Source organism: Triplophysa dalaica, chromosome 9 (genome assembly GCF_015846415.1).
Source record: "Triplophysa dalaica isolate WHDGS20190420 chromosome 9, ASM1584641v1, whole genome shotgun sequence".
NCBI classification, from domain to species: domain Eukaryota; kingdom Metazoa; phylum Chordata; class Actinopteri; order Cypriniformes; family Nemacheilidae; genus Triplophysa; species Triplophysa dalaica.
The window spans coordinates 18,301,343-18,315,625 of record NC_079550.1 but is presented as its reverse complement, the minus strand read 5'-3'; the positions used below and the strand labels follow the sequence as shown (position 1 = coordinate 18,315,625).

Below are 14,283 nucleotides of genomic sequence, written 5' to 3'. Positions count from 1 at the left end.
TTCATTATTTAATCCAGATGGTAATAATTAGGCTATACTGAGACATTTTTTAGTGTTTTCCATTTATTGCTTTTACACCATAACAGCCAATAAACATTGTCTCTATAGTGCAATACATTGTCTGTATGCGTGCTTGCACGTACTGAAAACAAGCAATTCAAAGTCAGAGTCATGACAGAATATATTACATCAACTTATCATCAAAATATAACATTTCGAACGCACAAGTAACAAGTAATTACACAAGCATGTTGGTACAATATTTCATTTAGCTTTGCATCTTTCTCAGAGTTGAGAAAGCTGTTATTGTCACTGGCATATATACATCATAGCGAGTGAATTAAAATGCATATCACACATTAGACAGCGATGACACTTAAAATCACAGCCCTGCATGTTGTACATGCGATGGTCACTGCTGGCAGTCTCTTTGACATTGATAGGGACTTTGGCACAGGGTCGGTTATGGGCTGCACGATGATGTGATGTCGGAGATGAGAATTAGCCTTCTCGTTTACCAATGTCTGCAGTGGGCTTCTAGTTTCATGGTGAACGTGGAGCCGTGCACTTGCTCTCAAAAGCTGCACAAAGAAACTTCAATGCTAAATATGCAACTTAAAGAGCCTCTTAATGCCCCCATTTGCTCCTGTGACCTGACTTCACATGTTCTCCCTCTCAGTCTAATAGTTTAAGCAAAATCAAATACTCTATCTAGCTTGCTATTCTGATACCTCCTTTGGCTTTAGGGTTCTTCATCTGGGGGTTCATCTGAGTATATCCCTCAGACTTGTTTCCCGATTCGTTGTGCTGCCGTGAGTATCTTTTGCATTTGCAAGAGGTCACCACTGTGATCTTGTAGGTTCTGGCGGTCCCGTCCTGACACTGGAGCTGAATCCGCTGGGTCCTGGTTTTGTCGTTCACGCAGCGCCAGTCCTGACTGTTTCTGCGGTTCCAGAACTTTCTGCCGTATCCACCGATCCAGTTGGGCAGCATCTGTGCAGGAAGACATTGACCCGTGCACACAAGCTCCTTAACTGGGTTTATGCTGGTGCACTGGCCGTCTGAGATGTACTTTGTTGAACGCAGCTCCCTGCAGCCGACTGGGACTCGTTCTGTAAAACAAACAAACAAAAATGCTTTTAAATAATCTTGTTTTAATCAAATTTCGCATAGCCTGATACAACTACCCAATTTGGAAGGAACGAAAAATATGCTTATAGTCAATTCATCAATCAATGTCATGATTTTGTTTTGCGTTCAAAAGGAACATATTTCTGGTTGAGTGCTTATGAATTGGAAAAATGCAGTGGGGGTGTCCAAGACAAAAAAAGACTGAGACCTCTTGTATAAAATACTTTGCTTTATTTCAGGACCCCCCTACTCCTGCCCTTCTCTGAACTGAGAGGAAATGGTTTAGTGTAAAGATGAATGACGACTCAGAGCCTCTTGTTGTTGGAATTATCTGGTGCTGCTGGCTATGATGTCAGTATTTTTCTTTCTTGAGGCTACGTCTCTTGTCAGTGTAACCCAAGCCAAAACCCATTCAACGAGCATTAACGCAACTCACTTACAATATGCCCCCCTTCCCATGACAGGACGTGATGAATGGGGAGCGGATGCCTGGAGGGCCATTTTCTTCCTCCCCACTTCAAGTTACAGCAGTTCAAAACAAACAGGGCTCCTACTGGAGGCTTCCGGAATTACTTAACTGCACCTCCACTCTCCCAATCTGACAGGATTCCCTCAGAGGCATTGTGCACCTCAACCCTTTTATATCTGCTCCTCGGTGGGATTGTGAGCCAAGAGAGTGTGTAATCCATGTAATTTCCGAAAATAGCTATTATGGCGTCCTTTTATCCCAAGTTACACTTTTTGCTCCTATGCATATACAAGCAACTGCAAAAAGATGATTTGATGTTTTTATGATAAAATATGATTTTTTTTGTGCATTACATTGATAACAGTTAAAGTAGTTTGGAAAAAGTTGGCACACACAGTGCATAAAACTAAATGTGAATGCAAGCTTATGATCAACCTTTTTTGAGGAACTGAAAGTTGTAGATGCTTTTCCGTCATTTTCAATCAATAAAAACATTTTATTGGACACTAACTAACCAAACATTTGAAACACTGTGTATATAAAACGCATGGAAATTAGAGTTGCTGCAAAATGTAATCGTTATGAAATGACGCGCATGAACTCACCGCCTCTCTCGTGCGCCGTGAAGCCTCTGCCGCCGGTGCGCGCTCGATTCAGAGACGCGTTGCTCTGAGCATCCTCAACGGGACTGACCACGTGAGAGTAAAACATCTCCGTAGCATCATTCTTCAAAGTCAGACCACTCCTTAATAAAAAGCAAAATAGGAACATAAAGTTGCACGATTCGGGTGCGTTGAAATGCATGGTGATATAGTAACCCACAGCCAGGTCCAAGCGCACAGAAGCAAGTGAAAAGAGATGCGCCTCGTGTCTGAATGACTACCTCAGTCACTATCACGTCTTGGGTTATATATAGGATGCGCTCCCGCCTCCAGCTTTGGCAACGACTCAGGTGAGCGGAATTTTAAAACAAGCCCAGATACTCCCCTAAACCTAGCCCCCCTGCACCAACATCTGTAGTGAAATGAATGACTAGCCCCTCTTAAAGCTTCTATTTAACAGAGAAACTATTATGAGATCATTTATAAGTTAAAATTAATTAACAAAATTATAATGAATAATACTGGACAATGGTAATTAAATCAAATAATAATTTAAACATCGTATGTTTATATTAAAATATTTTTATTATAAAAGTTGAATATGATTTTTTATAGTGCATTACATTGATAACAGTTAAAAGTAGTTTGAAAAAGTTGGCCCACACAAAAATAAATGTGAATGCAAGTTTATGATCAACCTTTTTTAGGAACTGTGGGTTGCTTTTCTGTCATTTTCAATCAATAGAAACATTTTACTGAAGTGAACATTTGTGTCAAGATTTACAAGAAACTTAGTTTATTGCATTGAGAAAAGCGAATAATTTATTCATTTTGGGGAAATGTATAGACTGCTATTCTTATTGATTGACTGATTGATTGATGAGATTAATTAAAAGCAGTAGTCTATAGGTAGCCTAGCTATATGGCACTTAAACAGATTGATCGCAGCTATCCATCACCAAAGTGATTTTATTTGAATGATCTATTCGACTTTGCTCATCTGCGTCTCGGGGATTTAAAACGAATGCAGGCCACATGCATTAATAACAGCAAACCTCTGCTAAAACTTTTTGGGGAAATGTCTGCCCCCTACTGGACAAGAGGAGGCAAGAAAATCAAAACTTTTCACCGTTGTCAGGTTGCGATTTATGCGATCAAATAAACTGTCAATCAAACAAGAGCGAAGCGTATCTTAGCAACCGGTGCATGTTATCTGACGTAAAGTTGATCAGAGTTTGCGTTTCAAACGTTGTTTATTTTGCATAATAATAATAATAATATATTTATTTATACCAACAGCAGAAGTTTGAGATGAAGCGTGACGATGAGAGCCGACTTCATATCGCCAGAAGGTGGAAAAAATATAATAATGTGCTTTGTTAGTACGTTTATACACAATTTTATGTAAAAAAAATATTTTCTCATTTTAGAAGGCTCTGTTTTGTCCCTGATTTATCAAAGTTCTCAATGCTGCGATGTGTGTGCCTCAACGAGAACAAGGTTACTTTTTGCCTAGGCTTATAAATGAAATAATCAAACTGATGCAAAAACAAAATAAATATGACCTTTTATTAATATATTAAAAACATTTTGCCTAACATCATTATAATGTATTATTTACCTATTTGAGTGAATAATTAACAGCTACAGCTTTCACACTTTATGCATACATGCATATAATAATAGGTCTGACTTTTCAGATCAGAGAAATCTGCAGAACTTCATTTAACTGTTGCCTGACTGAACTTTGCCTGCCGAACAATCATATTAGCTCTATATCAGGTAAGCCTGTCCTCTAAAAATGACGTCTCTGTCATATACAGACACAATCCCCAAACATATGTTGTAGTCATTTATTCTGCATGTTTTTTGATTTTCAGGAGCACTGAGACACCTGTCTTGTCTTCGTGTGCTGCTGCTGCACAATAATCAGATCAAATGTCTGGACGAGACTGTAGCAGAGCTGAGAAACATGCAGGACCTCTATACTCTTTGTGAGTACAGAAATTGATTATTTAATCTGACAGAAATCTATACACAGATCCAAATTAACATTATCTTTAAAGTCACCATGCAATCAAACAGGAAAATTCTTCGTGTTGTAGGATAATGATAACTGATTCATACGTGCACACCATGTGTTTTAATCACTTGCGCTTGTAGTGTTTAATCAAAATTAAGGTCCTCTCCTCCTCTCAACGTCAACTCTTCACCTCATGACGTCAGCAATAAAAAAGAGGTAGGACTATACTGACTGTCCAATGGCCAGGCATATTTAGCACTACAGCAGACCAATAAAAAGGGGAACGGCAAAATAAAGCCCCGCCCCTTTTTCTAATTTCAGAATCCGTTTCACCCGGATGCGCGTCACGATACGGAAAATAAGTCAATCGCAGCTTCCGTTTCATGGTGACTTTAATGTAACTGCTTTCAAAACAATACGACAATTGCCTCACGTAAAATTAAATATTTGTCTAATATATTATGCCTTTGATTCCTTTTATAAAACAGATTCAAACACAAAATCATAAAGAGATAATCTGAGATTATTGTGACAATCAAATAAAACACACATTGCAGACAAAACAATCTTTTTCAGCTCTATATCTGAACCCCTTCACACAAGATCCTCAATATCGTCTGTATGTGCTTCATCATTTAACATCTCTGCAGCTGTTGGACAGAAAAGGTTGATCTATTTTTAGCTATCATTTATTGGTTAACATTTACACAATTTGTTTAAAACTGAATGTATTATTTGCAGAGGTGAAGCCTGGGGAGAGAAGGCAGGCATTTAAGACATTTAACACAGAACGGCAGAGGGTGTTGGATTCCATTGCCTTTGGCAGAAGAGCACTACCGCCCCCTGCAGGAAGAAAAGAAATCAACAAAAACCCACCAAGTAACTCGGTTCTTTAGCAACTTTAGCACTTCAATTCCAGCATTTGAAGCATTATGAAAAAAAAGTATGATTTGGTCTTGTTACAGGTCAACACGGCACAAGATGTACAAAGTAAGTGCTGCATGGATCTACAGATTTTGAGTAAATATTTTTGTCTAACTTTGGGTTTGTTTTCTTTAGTTCCCTTTATAATGGAACAGAAAGACCATCAGCAATCAGACCAACACAAAACTCCATCGTACAGGTCAGGGTTATGAACTGGAGTGGAACCGGCATGGCTCAGTGGAACCCAGTGAAGAGCAAACCTGCAATCGACATACGAACTGTCAAAACCAGATGAATCACACTATTGTGTAACCGCTCATTTGGCAGGGCCAACACTTGAAAAACACCAGATGCCTTCCATGCAGTACTTTAAACATCAATAAACATTTTCAACACTATTGAGTGACTTTATGTTATGTTCATTCAAACAGTTTTAAGAAATCTGGCTTGAGTTCATTGGAAACAGGTTATCGACCAGTCCATAGCTTAAGGGTGGTCATTTACTTTATTACCTTTGTGTGTCACTTACAAAATATCGAATGTCTCATCTAAGTGAGTTTACAACAGCTTTATTAAGACCAGAAACAATTTCCAACACAGGTTGTTGCTAATATATTTGTCCCTTGCCATAACGGCAGACTGATTTTTAAGGCATAGGCTTAGATGTCCTGCAGCAATGACACACATCCCACATAAGACTCGACACTAAATCCATTCGCAACATAAACAACTTTCACATAAATAAATACAAATGTTTTCAACATAATTGTAAAAGACTAAATAAAACAAATCGCTTTGTCGCTTATGGACCCTTCATCCTGTGTGCATTTGTGTGCCAAAGCTTTGGGTGGTGTATCCCGGGATCACATCTTCTGCAAGAACCACGAAGGTTCTCAGTACCTCTGGCCTACATCATGGATGTACTCTCTTTCGGCTTGGATGGGTCTTTGATAATTATGACAGTGGTTGAAACCGTGTCTACAGGTTAAATTCTTTATGACTTAGGCTGCATTAAGGGAGACTGTATCCGAGGTAACTTCCTCAGTCTGGTTATCTGACTGGCTGGTGGTCTCATTCTGACTGAAGGAGAGCTCTTCCATAGTTTCCTCCAAAGTCTGCTTCTCCTCTGCTTTGGAATAGAAATATAGACCTCGTGTCAGACATGTAACCCCTCAACTGTTTTAATGACAGAAAATATTTTTAACAATTTAAATTTGATATGGGAACCTGTGGCTTGTTTCTGTTGTCGCAAGGCGGAGTCAGCTTCATGTTTCTCTCTTTGTTCCTGTAACGTCTTACAGATCTTCTTATGGGTGAACCATTGTAGCTTCTGACAAGCCTGGTCACAGTAAATGACCTGAACATAAACAAAGATGCTTCATTTATTATCCTTTTAAGAGCTAGATGATGATGGCTTTGAATTAAAGCTTTCCTGTAGCTCAGTGGTAAGAGCATTGCGTTAACAACGCAAGGTTGTGGGTTTGATCCCAGGGGATTGCAAATACCTATGTAAAATGTATAAGATAAAGCAATGTAAGTCGCTTTGGATAAAAGCGTCTGCCAAATGTCTAAATGTAAATGTAATGCATGTATTAAATACACTTAATAAGTATGTTCCATTAAACACAAATACATTTAACATACTGCAGTGGTCCTCAACTACTTTTCTTTGAGGGCCAGATTAAAAAAAGTATAAATAGGATGCGGGCCAGTTTTTTACCATATCCCTATTTTGTATTTCTGTTATTTATTGCGTTTTGTTCTTTTTATTCTGTTTTTGTTGCTGTTACTTATGGGCCATACATTAAAAAATGCACACAAATATTGCATCCAGTATTTGTGCTTTTTCATGATATTAAATTAAAAGGGATGTTGTCTTTTTAATTGTATTTTATATTTCTTAATGAGTTACTTTACCCAAAAAAATGTCTACTAATTTACTCACCCACAGTCCTCCAGTACATCCAAGATGTGGCTCACATTGTTTTTTCAAGAAGATATTTATGAAGATTTTTGCTTGAATTAATTAAAGTTAAATCAATAAAAGTAAAAAATGCAAATACGTTAGCGTCTTGTAAAGCGAGTCAATTAATCTCTGCAAGAAGCTGAACGCTAGTATCACATCATCAGGTGAATTCCAATCACATAACATTCATGTGCCCCACGCACTTATAGGGCAGATCCTTTGTATAGTGCGAGTTCTGGGGGAGATGAACAGCTGTTTTTTGTAAACATATCTGTTATACATAATGAATGAAGTAATATCTGAGAAAACCGTTCACGTGCTGTACCCTTCCTACAGTTAGCCTACTTTGAAGGGCACAAAACGCGTTTGCACAAACAGATTGCCTGTGGCTGTGCAATGCATTGCCGATTATAAAGTTGTTTGGACTGACCGATCAAATCGCTTTATAAGACGTATATCATTATGAGCCATGGGAATTACGTTCTTATTGAATGTAGCAGCGTTTTGGACTTAAAGATGTGGTGTCTCAGGGGGACGTGCATTTAAAGCACACCGTTCTTAAAGTCTCTCCACTTATTTGAAATGTTAAGGAGGGCCAGATAAAGATGATTGACGGGCCGCAATTGGCCCGCGGGCCGCCAGTTGACTAGCCCTGACATACTGTATGTAGTATTATTTACCATTTTGCAGATGGAGCATCTCTTCTCTGCTCCCTTCTCCCCACAGGTGGTGCAGAAGTCTGCATCCATAAAACCCACCTGCCCCGTGATAGCCTGGGTGAGCACTGACAGAGCCGTGGGGTCATTTCCCTGTAGGAAGAGCATTGATGGTGAGACTTTCACACAACCTATTTAATTACGCTCCGAGTGTCTTCCCAATAAGCAATCTGGGCTCATTGTATAGTTTACTCACAATCTCTACAGGCGAGATACTCCGCACCATCTGCTGCAATAATGTGGCATCACAGTATGGAAATTTTCGGATGCATTCCCGAATGAACTTCTCCTGGAATAGAGGGAATCCATCACTGTCTCGCCCTTTCAGAAGACTGAGAAAAAATTCAGAAAAAAAAACATTTTGGAAATGTTCATTTCGGGTGAAAGTTTAAAAACAATTTGATCTTTAGGCACATGCATAAATCAGTTATATAAATATGTCATAAAAAAATCATTAAAACAATTTTTATTTTATTTCTTTAATAAACTTTAATAAATAATATATTGTAACAATAATAAACATAAAAAGTGGCATTCTTGCATTATTATGGCATTGGTTGCATGTCTCTACCTCTTTATGAGGCCATCTAGTTTGTCTTGACGGTCTTTAAGAAAAGAGCTGCATTTCTGTAGCACACAGCTGAGGTAGTGCATCTTCATGGCCAACACCTCATTCATATCTTGCTGTTTGACACATTTCTCACAGATCAGCTCCAAAATCTAGAAAGGACAAAAAAAAGGTCTTATTAACTCAAATGGCGATAGGGTTTCTATTTAATTATACATAATCCGCGTGTGCTTAAATTCAAAGAACTTTGCTGTCTAAACAAACACTCCCTTTCCTGTAGCTCAGTTGGAAGAGCACAAAAGTTCATGTAAAACCTCTAAATGTTCTCTAAGCAAAAGCAAACCCACCTTGCGACACTTCTCCAGCGCCTCCACATCCATCAGCAGAGGGTTTTCTTTGACTAGCATTACAATCTGCAGCCAAACAAATATAAAGGTTGAAGCAATACAGTACAAAAACATTGTTTTTTTTCCATATTAAAGGCCCAGTTCGGCGAGGTTTACACGGTTTTTCCATTACAGACCGGGTTCGAATGACCACTGGGTGATTTTCAGTCTAAAAGTACCTTTACAGGGTTGAGGTTGGTACTCATGATAATTTTGTGTAATGGTCCAGCGAATTTGGGGGGGAGTTTTGGATTCTTTTCCAATCCCTGAGCTTTGGTGTAGTAGTCCAGACTCGCACGTGAGAAGAAGTTATTGATGACAGTCACGCAGTCATGCTGCCCTGAAATAAAATCAGCCATTTTTCCAGTAAATTTTTAAGCATTTAAGAACTTAAAACTTCCCCTCTTTGAAACCAGAAATACTAACTTTAGTATAAATTTCATTAATATAAGAATCCATGATGTGCTCCTCTGTATTCACATACCAACAAAAGCAGCCATTTGTGCGGCTGTCCTGCCAACTGAGTTAACCACATCCGTCTCAGCTCCAGCATCTAACATCATCCAGGTGATGTCTGTCTTACCTACAATAAAACAACATTTTAAGTGTACCTGGTTCATTTCGTTATTGTTTTAGTGTTCTTACTCTATAATGTTTACTCAAAAACCATAAGGACACAAAAACGTTTTGAATGTGTTGATTCAGACCTGATAGCCCGGCAAACATGAGTGCGGTGTAGCCGTGTTCATGCTCGTTGCAGTTGACGTCTGCTCCGTGCTGCAGCAGCAGTTTGCACATACCTGCTTTGCCCTTATATGCAGCGTGCATGAGAGGGGTCATGCCATTCTGAAAAGGAAATGTGAAGAATCGCTTTACTTGTTAATACAAACATATTTTCACAAACAGTAGATAGAAAGATGGCAGCTGCTTTGGAAGCACACAAGTGTCTCTCTACCATCTGATTTTGACAGGCCACTTGTAGATCTACAAACCTAACCTAACTAAGTACCACCACTCACAGACACTGCCTTAAGCCTTTATAATCCAATTCATGTCCACATGTACTAGATTTTCTTACCTCATCTAGACAGTTGACTCTTACATCTTTGGATCCTATCAACCTGGAGGCTTCCTGCACATTACCTGCAGCAATGAAACAATACCAGTGTTTTAAATAGAGAGAATTATAACAATCTTTCCATCATTAATACTCACATTTTGTACAGATCATTTATTAGATCATCCTGTAAACAAATAAGAAATATAATTTCATTTTAATAAAGTTCACGAGAATTAACCCTGATTATAAAACATATGAACTGTCATAAACAGTAAACTAGATATATACAGAATAGAAAGTTGATATTCTGCATACGTATCCAACCAAATTAGTAGTAGTACCTATTTTTATAAACTTACAATGTGTATCTATCAGGAAACATACTTTAATTGTGTTTATTTATCATTAGACTCGCGAACCGATCGCCGTGTTAATCTGTTAATCATGCAGTTAGCCTGTTAGCATCATGCTATTATTACCTGCAGCAATAACCAGAAGCAGCTCTCTTTCTGTGTCGGATAAATCTCCCTTTTTTGGAGCAGACATTACGAGGCGTTTAATGTTAACATACAATATATACGATTTTCCCCTTTTTAATATTTACAGCCCTGCTCCGCTATGATTGATTCACTGAGTGACTGCTGACAGCACAAGTGGACTGAACCAACTACCACAAAAAGCAGGGGGTCATCGTTTTAGATTAGTGTCCGTGACTGTAATAAATCCATATACAATTGCGTTAATAATCCATTACATTCTTTCTAAATAACAACTGCGTTCAAAAAATGCGTTTTGAATCCATAAATGTTTCACACATTAACAAATTTTGGGTGTACGCCTGTTTAGTGGTAATTTATATCAGTCTTGTGAAGTCGAAGTTTCGTTCGGGTCATCAAAATATATTTCAAAATAAAAGACACGTTCGCGCAGTGCTGGGTGTAACTAGTTACTGTAATTCAATAACTTTACCCTTGAAAAATTAAAGTAAGGGATTACTTCTAATGATTTTGAAGAAAATGCTGTGTAATTTATTCAATAGTGGAAACGGCATCAAAATTATAAATCTAATTTAAAATGTATGCTTGAATGTATCCTTCGCACATTTGTATATATTTGGTCAGTTAATAAGACTAATTTATTTAGTTATTTATTTTAATGATTTAAATAAGCCGTTTCATGTTAATTCTTATCAAGGTTGATGTAGGATATAGAAAGTAATAAGTAATTAAATAATTTTTGGAGAGAGAGATTTGTACAGTAATCTCATTCAACTATTGAATATGTAATTAGTAACTAGTAATTCATTACTTTTCAGAGTAACTGACCCAACACTGTGTTAGCGTGTGTATGTCAAAGGGTTCTTTTTAATACTGTGTGGGTGTTTAATACATCACATTTATTGTTTGTAGATTTAGGATTAAATCAAGCGTATTATACCCAGATTGCAGTGCTACAATTTCCAAATGACCCGACACATTTATAAAATTAATTAATTCATAATAATAATTGCAATATATAACACAAAAATGACTAAAGTTGACACTGCTGTAACATTAAGTGTTAATATAAGAGCATAACTGTGCAGTCAAGACTTTGCCTATTTGCATACAGTTGCACAACGGACCAATAGCGTCACATGCACATGACCAAATCTTAGCCAACATTTACCTTCCTTTTCCTTGTCCTGAAGCAGTCTTACATAAACACAGACATAAACGGACTATGCTTTGATTGTTCCCTAAACATTTCAGCATGGCGTGTGGTGGGTATGTTTGTTCCAAAAATGCCCTCTGTGTGCTGAACATCATTTATGTGGTAAGTCTTCAGTATTATTTATTTATTTATTTATTTGTGATATATTTATTGCTTTTATATAGTGTACTTTTTCATATTCACATTAGGACTCAAATACATATTGAATTAAAGTATCAACTTAATTATTTTTGATGTTAAGTTTTGTTCTGAAAATCATCAAATACTTAATAAATACAATTAAAATAAAATAAAATAAATTTTTTGCTCAGATGGTGAGTCTTCTAATGGTTGGGGTGGCAGCATGGGGCAAATGGTTCGGACTGGTCTCCAGCTTCAGAGTGATGGCTGCTGTCATCGCAGTTGGATTATTTCTCTTCCTTGTGGCCATCGTGGGTTTATGTGGAGCTGTAAAGCATCATCAAGTTCTTTTGTTCTTTGTATCCTTAAGAATGACCCACTTCCTTCTAAAAATGTATCGGTTTTGTCTATATTGCATCTGCAAACACATTAATCCTCTTATAGACCGTTCAGGTTGTAATGTTTGAAATACATTTTCCGTGGAGAAACACTTAAATATTCAGTCATATTGTCTGAAATTACCCCAAAAAACGTTTCTATGATCAAAAGGTTTGGGAACAAATTATGGACCTTAACAGCTCTTCAGTACATGCTCATACTTTTCATAGTATTCATTGTGCAGTTCTCGGTTTCGTGTGCCTGCTTGGCAATCAGTAAAGAACAACAGGTAATTATAATCTTGTATTGCTTTGTGCTTCCAGTTTCCTCACTCTTCAAATTATGGGTTTAGATTGACATGCTTTGTTCTGCAGAACCTTCTCTTGGAGATAGGATGGAATAAGTCTGAATCAATGCAGAGGGATGTGGAGAAATCGTTGGACTGCTGTGACTTTGAGCAAGTTAACTTTAATGGAACGTGTGAAGCGGTAAGAACTGTAATTCTACTGTTCTATCAATAACTAAAGGAAAACATAGGTTGCATTTATCCTAAAATGATAGTAGAAAGACACTTCGCACAACACTACAACGAATAGTCTAACCTGAACATCAAGGTAAAGCTAAACGGTTTGTGTAGTGAGAGAACTGTACAGTTTGTAATTATTTTTGGTTTCATGATTCTAATATTGTAAAATAAATGGGGGAAATCAGGATTTATGAAAAAAAGATCATTCAAACCTCTTGAACAAATAAAATCATAAAATGTATGTCGCTGAGGTCATAAAGATCGTTCTGTTTTATATCTGATCTCCTCAGGCCTGTTTCAAGAAACTTACATGTGAACCGTGTTCAATGAAAATCCAGGCGTATGCAGACGACGCTTTGCGTTTCGTTGGAGGAATCAGTCTGTTTTTTAGTTTTACAGAGGTGAGCACTGTCACTGCTCTTTTAGTGCATTTGACATCCTTTATTTCTCAAAACATTTTTTTCCTGATGCAAGTCAACGTATTTTATATTTGGTGCATGTCATATTTTTGTGTTGTATAATCGAGGGCAACGATGTTTCCAAACGTTTAAGGCCATTATATGAAACATTGACAGAATTGTTATAAAATTGTTTTTTTTTTACTTTTCATGTTTCAGATTTTTGGTGTCTGGCTAGCCCACAGATACAGGAATCAGAAAGATGCTCGACAAAATCCTGGTGCTTTCATTTAAAACACTATAGCAAATGATTTTCATAATAAGATCATTATTTTTTTTTCAAACAAACCACTTGCTGTACAACAAATTCAATGTTTCATTCATCTTTAAACACATTTACTGAACGCAGATCATGAATCATGCTTCTGCTACTTTGTTGACTTTATGTTAAATATTTATTACTACTGCATATGCAAGGATGTTTATCAGAATTGAACTTTGATAAAAATATAATTAGCCTTGAATGAATAACTGTGAGTTAATTTGAGTTGAAGATATAATGTGAAAATACTTCAACTTGACACTGATACTTGATCTGAGACCTCATTTTTTATAGTTGATCATCAATCATATTTGTAGTTATCAGGAACATGTCCCATTGTTATTCTGTGGGTGTTTTAAAAATGTTCTGGCATGTTTTCAACTAGCTAGTGTCAAATGTTTATTAAGCTTTCTCACTGCAACCTACACCCAACCCAGTTCCACATCACGCTATTGGACCAGGATATGAGCAGGACCTACTACGTCATTTATTTGTCTTCCACACACCCCACCCAGGTGTTGCTCAGCTGGTTTATCAAGGAATTCCTAATTTTTCCTGTGCTGCCCTCTGCTGGCTAGATGACTGCAAAACGTTCCAACCTGTTCATTTGCACTCTTTAAAAAAATATTTTTGGTTTCAATCATTGATTACTTTGTGTAGATTATCTTTAGTAGATATCTGATATTACACACTTTAATGGAACCATTTGCCTGCCTCAAAACGACAGAATAAAATAATGGGAAAATAATCAGAGCCTGTGCAAGAACTTCTGGCATTCGTTACTTTTGCGTCTGCTTTACAGTTTATCCTGCAGTTGTTTTGTTTGCCTGTCATGTACACATTTGTTTCTCAAATAAATTTAGGAGACCTGTTATTATCGTTTATAACTATTTATTATACTTTATGTGAATACAAATACATATGGTAAATATGAATTAAAGCAGGGGCTTCTATGATATTTGTGATAGAACCTGAATCTAA

The 14,283-nt window shown here is 37.2% G+C and overlaps 4 protein-coding genes across 5 annotated transcripts; 2 read left to right on the top strand and 2 right to left on the bottom strand.

The window, feature by feature from the left end:
* Positions 1-63: 63 nt before the first annotated feature.
* sostdc1a (sclerostin domain containing 1a) lies at positions 64-2,488 on the bottom strand. Its single transcript, XM_056757325.1, has 2 exons — positions 2,206-2,488; positions 64-1,112 (listed from the first exon to the last, which is right to left on the bottom strand). Exons 1-2 carry the CDS (start codon positions 2,402-2,404, stop codon positions 712-714), a joined length of 600 nt encoding a protein of 199 aa, XP_056613303.1. The 5' UTR covers positions 2,405-2,488; the 3' UTR covers positions 64-711.
* A 905-nt stretch (positions 2,489-3,393) lies between these two features.
* Positions 3,394-5,547, top strand: LOC130429273 (leucine-rich repeat-containing protein 72). Its single transcript, XM_056757736.1, has 9 exons — positions 3,394-3,420; positions 3,502-3,554; positions 3,633-3,702; positions 3,903-3,984; positions 4,083-4,196; positions 4,802-4,891; positions 4,967-5,104; positions 5,191-5,215; positions 5,285-5,547. Exons 1-9 carry the CDS (start codon positions 3,409-3,411, stop codon positions 5,442-5,444), a joined length of 744 nt encoding a protein of 247 aa, XP_056613714.1. The 5' UTR covers positions 3,394-3,408; the 3' UTR covers positions 5,445-5,547.
* Positions 5,548-5,635: 88 nt separating this feature from the next.
* Positions 5,636-10,724, bottom strand: ankmy2a (ankyrin repeat and MYND domain containing 2a). Of its 2 annotated transcripts, none has more exons than XM_056757733.1 (11): positions 10,325-10,724; positions 9,864-9,928; positions 9,493-9,631; positions 9,270-9,368; positions 8,965-9,125; positions 8,747-8,812; positions 8,403-8,551; positions 8,028-8,163; positions 7,796-7,924; positions 6,377-6,506; positions 5,636-6,278 (listed from the first exon to the last, which is right to left on the bottom strand). In XM_056757733.1, exons 1-11 carry the CDS (start codon positions 10,389-10,391, stop codon positions 6,151-6,153), a joined length of 1,269 nt encoding a protein of 422 aa, XP_056613711.1. In that variant the 5' UTR covers positions 10,392-10,724; the 3' UTR covers positions 5,636-6,150. The 2 variants fall into 2 exon arrangements, with proteins under 2 accessions (XP_056613711.1, XP_056613712.1); XM_056757734.1 differs by having other exon boundaries at positions 5,636-6,275; positions 10,325-10,723.
* An 800-nt stretch (positions 10,725-11,524) lies between these two features.
* Positions 11,525-14,174, top strand: tspan13a (tetraspanin 13a). The gene is made up of 6 exons (XM_056757160.1): positions 11,525-11,660; positions 11,870-12,037; positions 12,265-12,345; positions 12,431-12,544; positions 12,873-12,983; positions 13,200-14,174. The coding sequence occupies exons 1-6, from the start codon at positions 11,598-11,600 to the stop codon at positions 13,272-13,274; spliced, it is 612 nt and encodes a 203-aa protein (XP_056613138.1). The 5' UTR covers positions 11,525-11,597; the 3' UTR covers positions 13,275-14,174.
* Positions 14,175-14,283: the final 109 nt, after the last annotated feature.

Excerpts from the sequence above, each read along its gene's own strand:
- sostdc1a (XM_056757325.1), bottom strand. The coding sequence starts at position 2,404 with ATGCATTTCAACGCACCCGAATCGTGCAACTTTATGTTCCTATTTTGC. Across the intron at positions 1,113-2,205 it reads CACGGCGCACGAGAGAGGCG|AACGAGTCCCAGTCGGCTGC; the intron begins GTGAGTTCATGC and ends TTTGTTTTACAG.
- ankmy2a (XM_056757733.1), bottom strand. The coding sequence starts at position 10,391 with ATGTCTGCTCCAAAAAAGGGAGATTTATCCGACACAGAAAGAGAGCTG. Across the intron at positions 8,552-8,746 it reads CGCTGGAGAAGTGTCGCAAG|ATTTTGGAGCTGATCTGTGA; the intron begins GTGGGTTTGCTT and ends TGTCCTTTCTAG. Across the intron at positions 6,507-7,795 it reads GATGCTCCATCTGCAAAATG|GTCATTTACTGTGACCAGGC; the intron begins GTAAATAATACT and ends GTTTATGTTCAG.
- LOC130429273 (XM_056757736.1), top strand. Across the intron at positions 4,892-4,966 it reads GCAGCTGTTGGACAGAAAAG|AGGTGAAGCCTGGGGAGAGA; the intron begins GTTGATCTATTT and ends TATTATTTGCAG. Across the intron at positions 5,216-5,284 it reads CACGGCACAAGATGTACAAA|TTCCCTTTATAATGGAACAG; the intron begins GTAAGTGCTGCA and ends TGTTTTCTTTAG.
- tspan13a (XM_056757160.1), top strand. The coding sequence starts at position 11,598 with ATGGCGTGTGGTGGGTATGTTTGTTCCAAAAATGCCCTCTGTGTGCTG. Across the intron at positions 11,661-11,869 it reads TGCTGAACATCATTTATGTG|ATGGTGAGTCTTCTAATGGT; the intron begins GTAAGTCTTCAG and ends TTTTTTGCTCAG. Across the intron at positions 12,984-13,199 it reads TGTTTTTTAGTTTTACAGAG|ATTTTTGGTGTCTGGCTAGC; the intron begins GTGAGCACTGTC and ends TTCATGTTTCAG.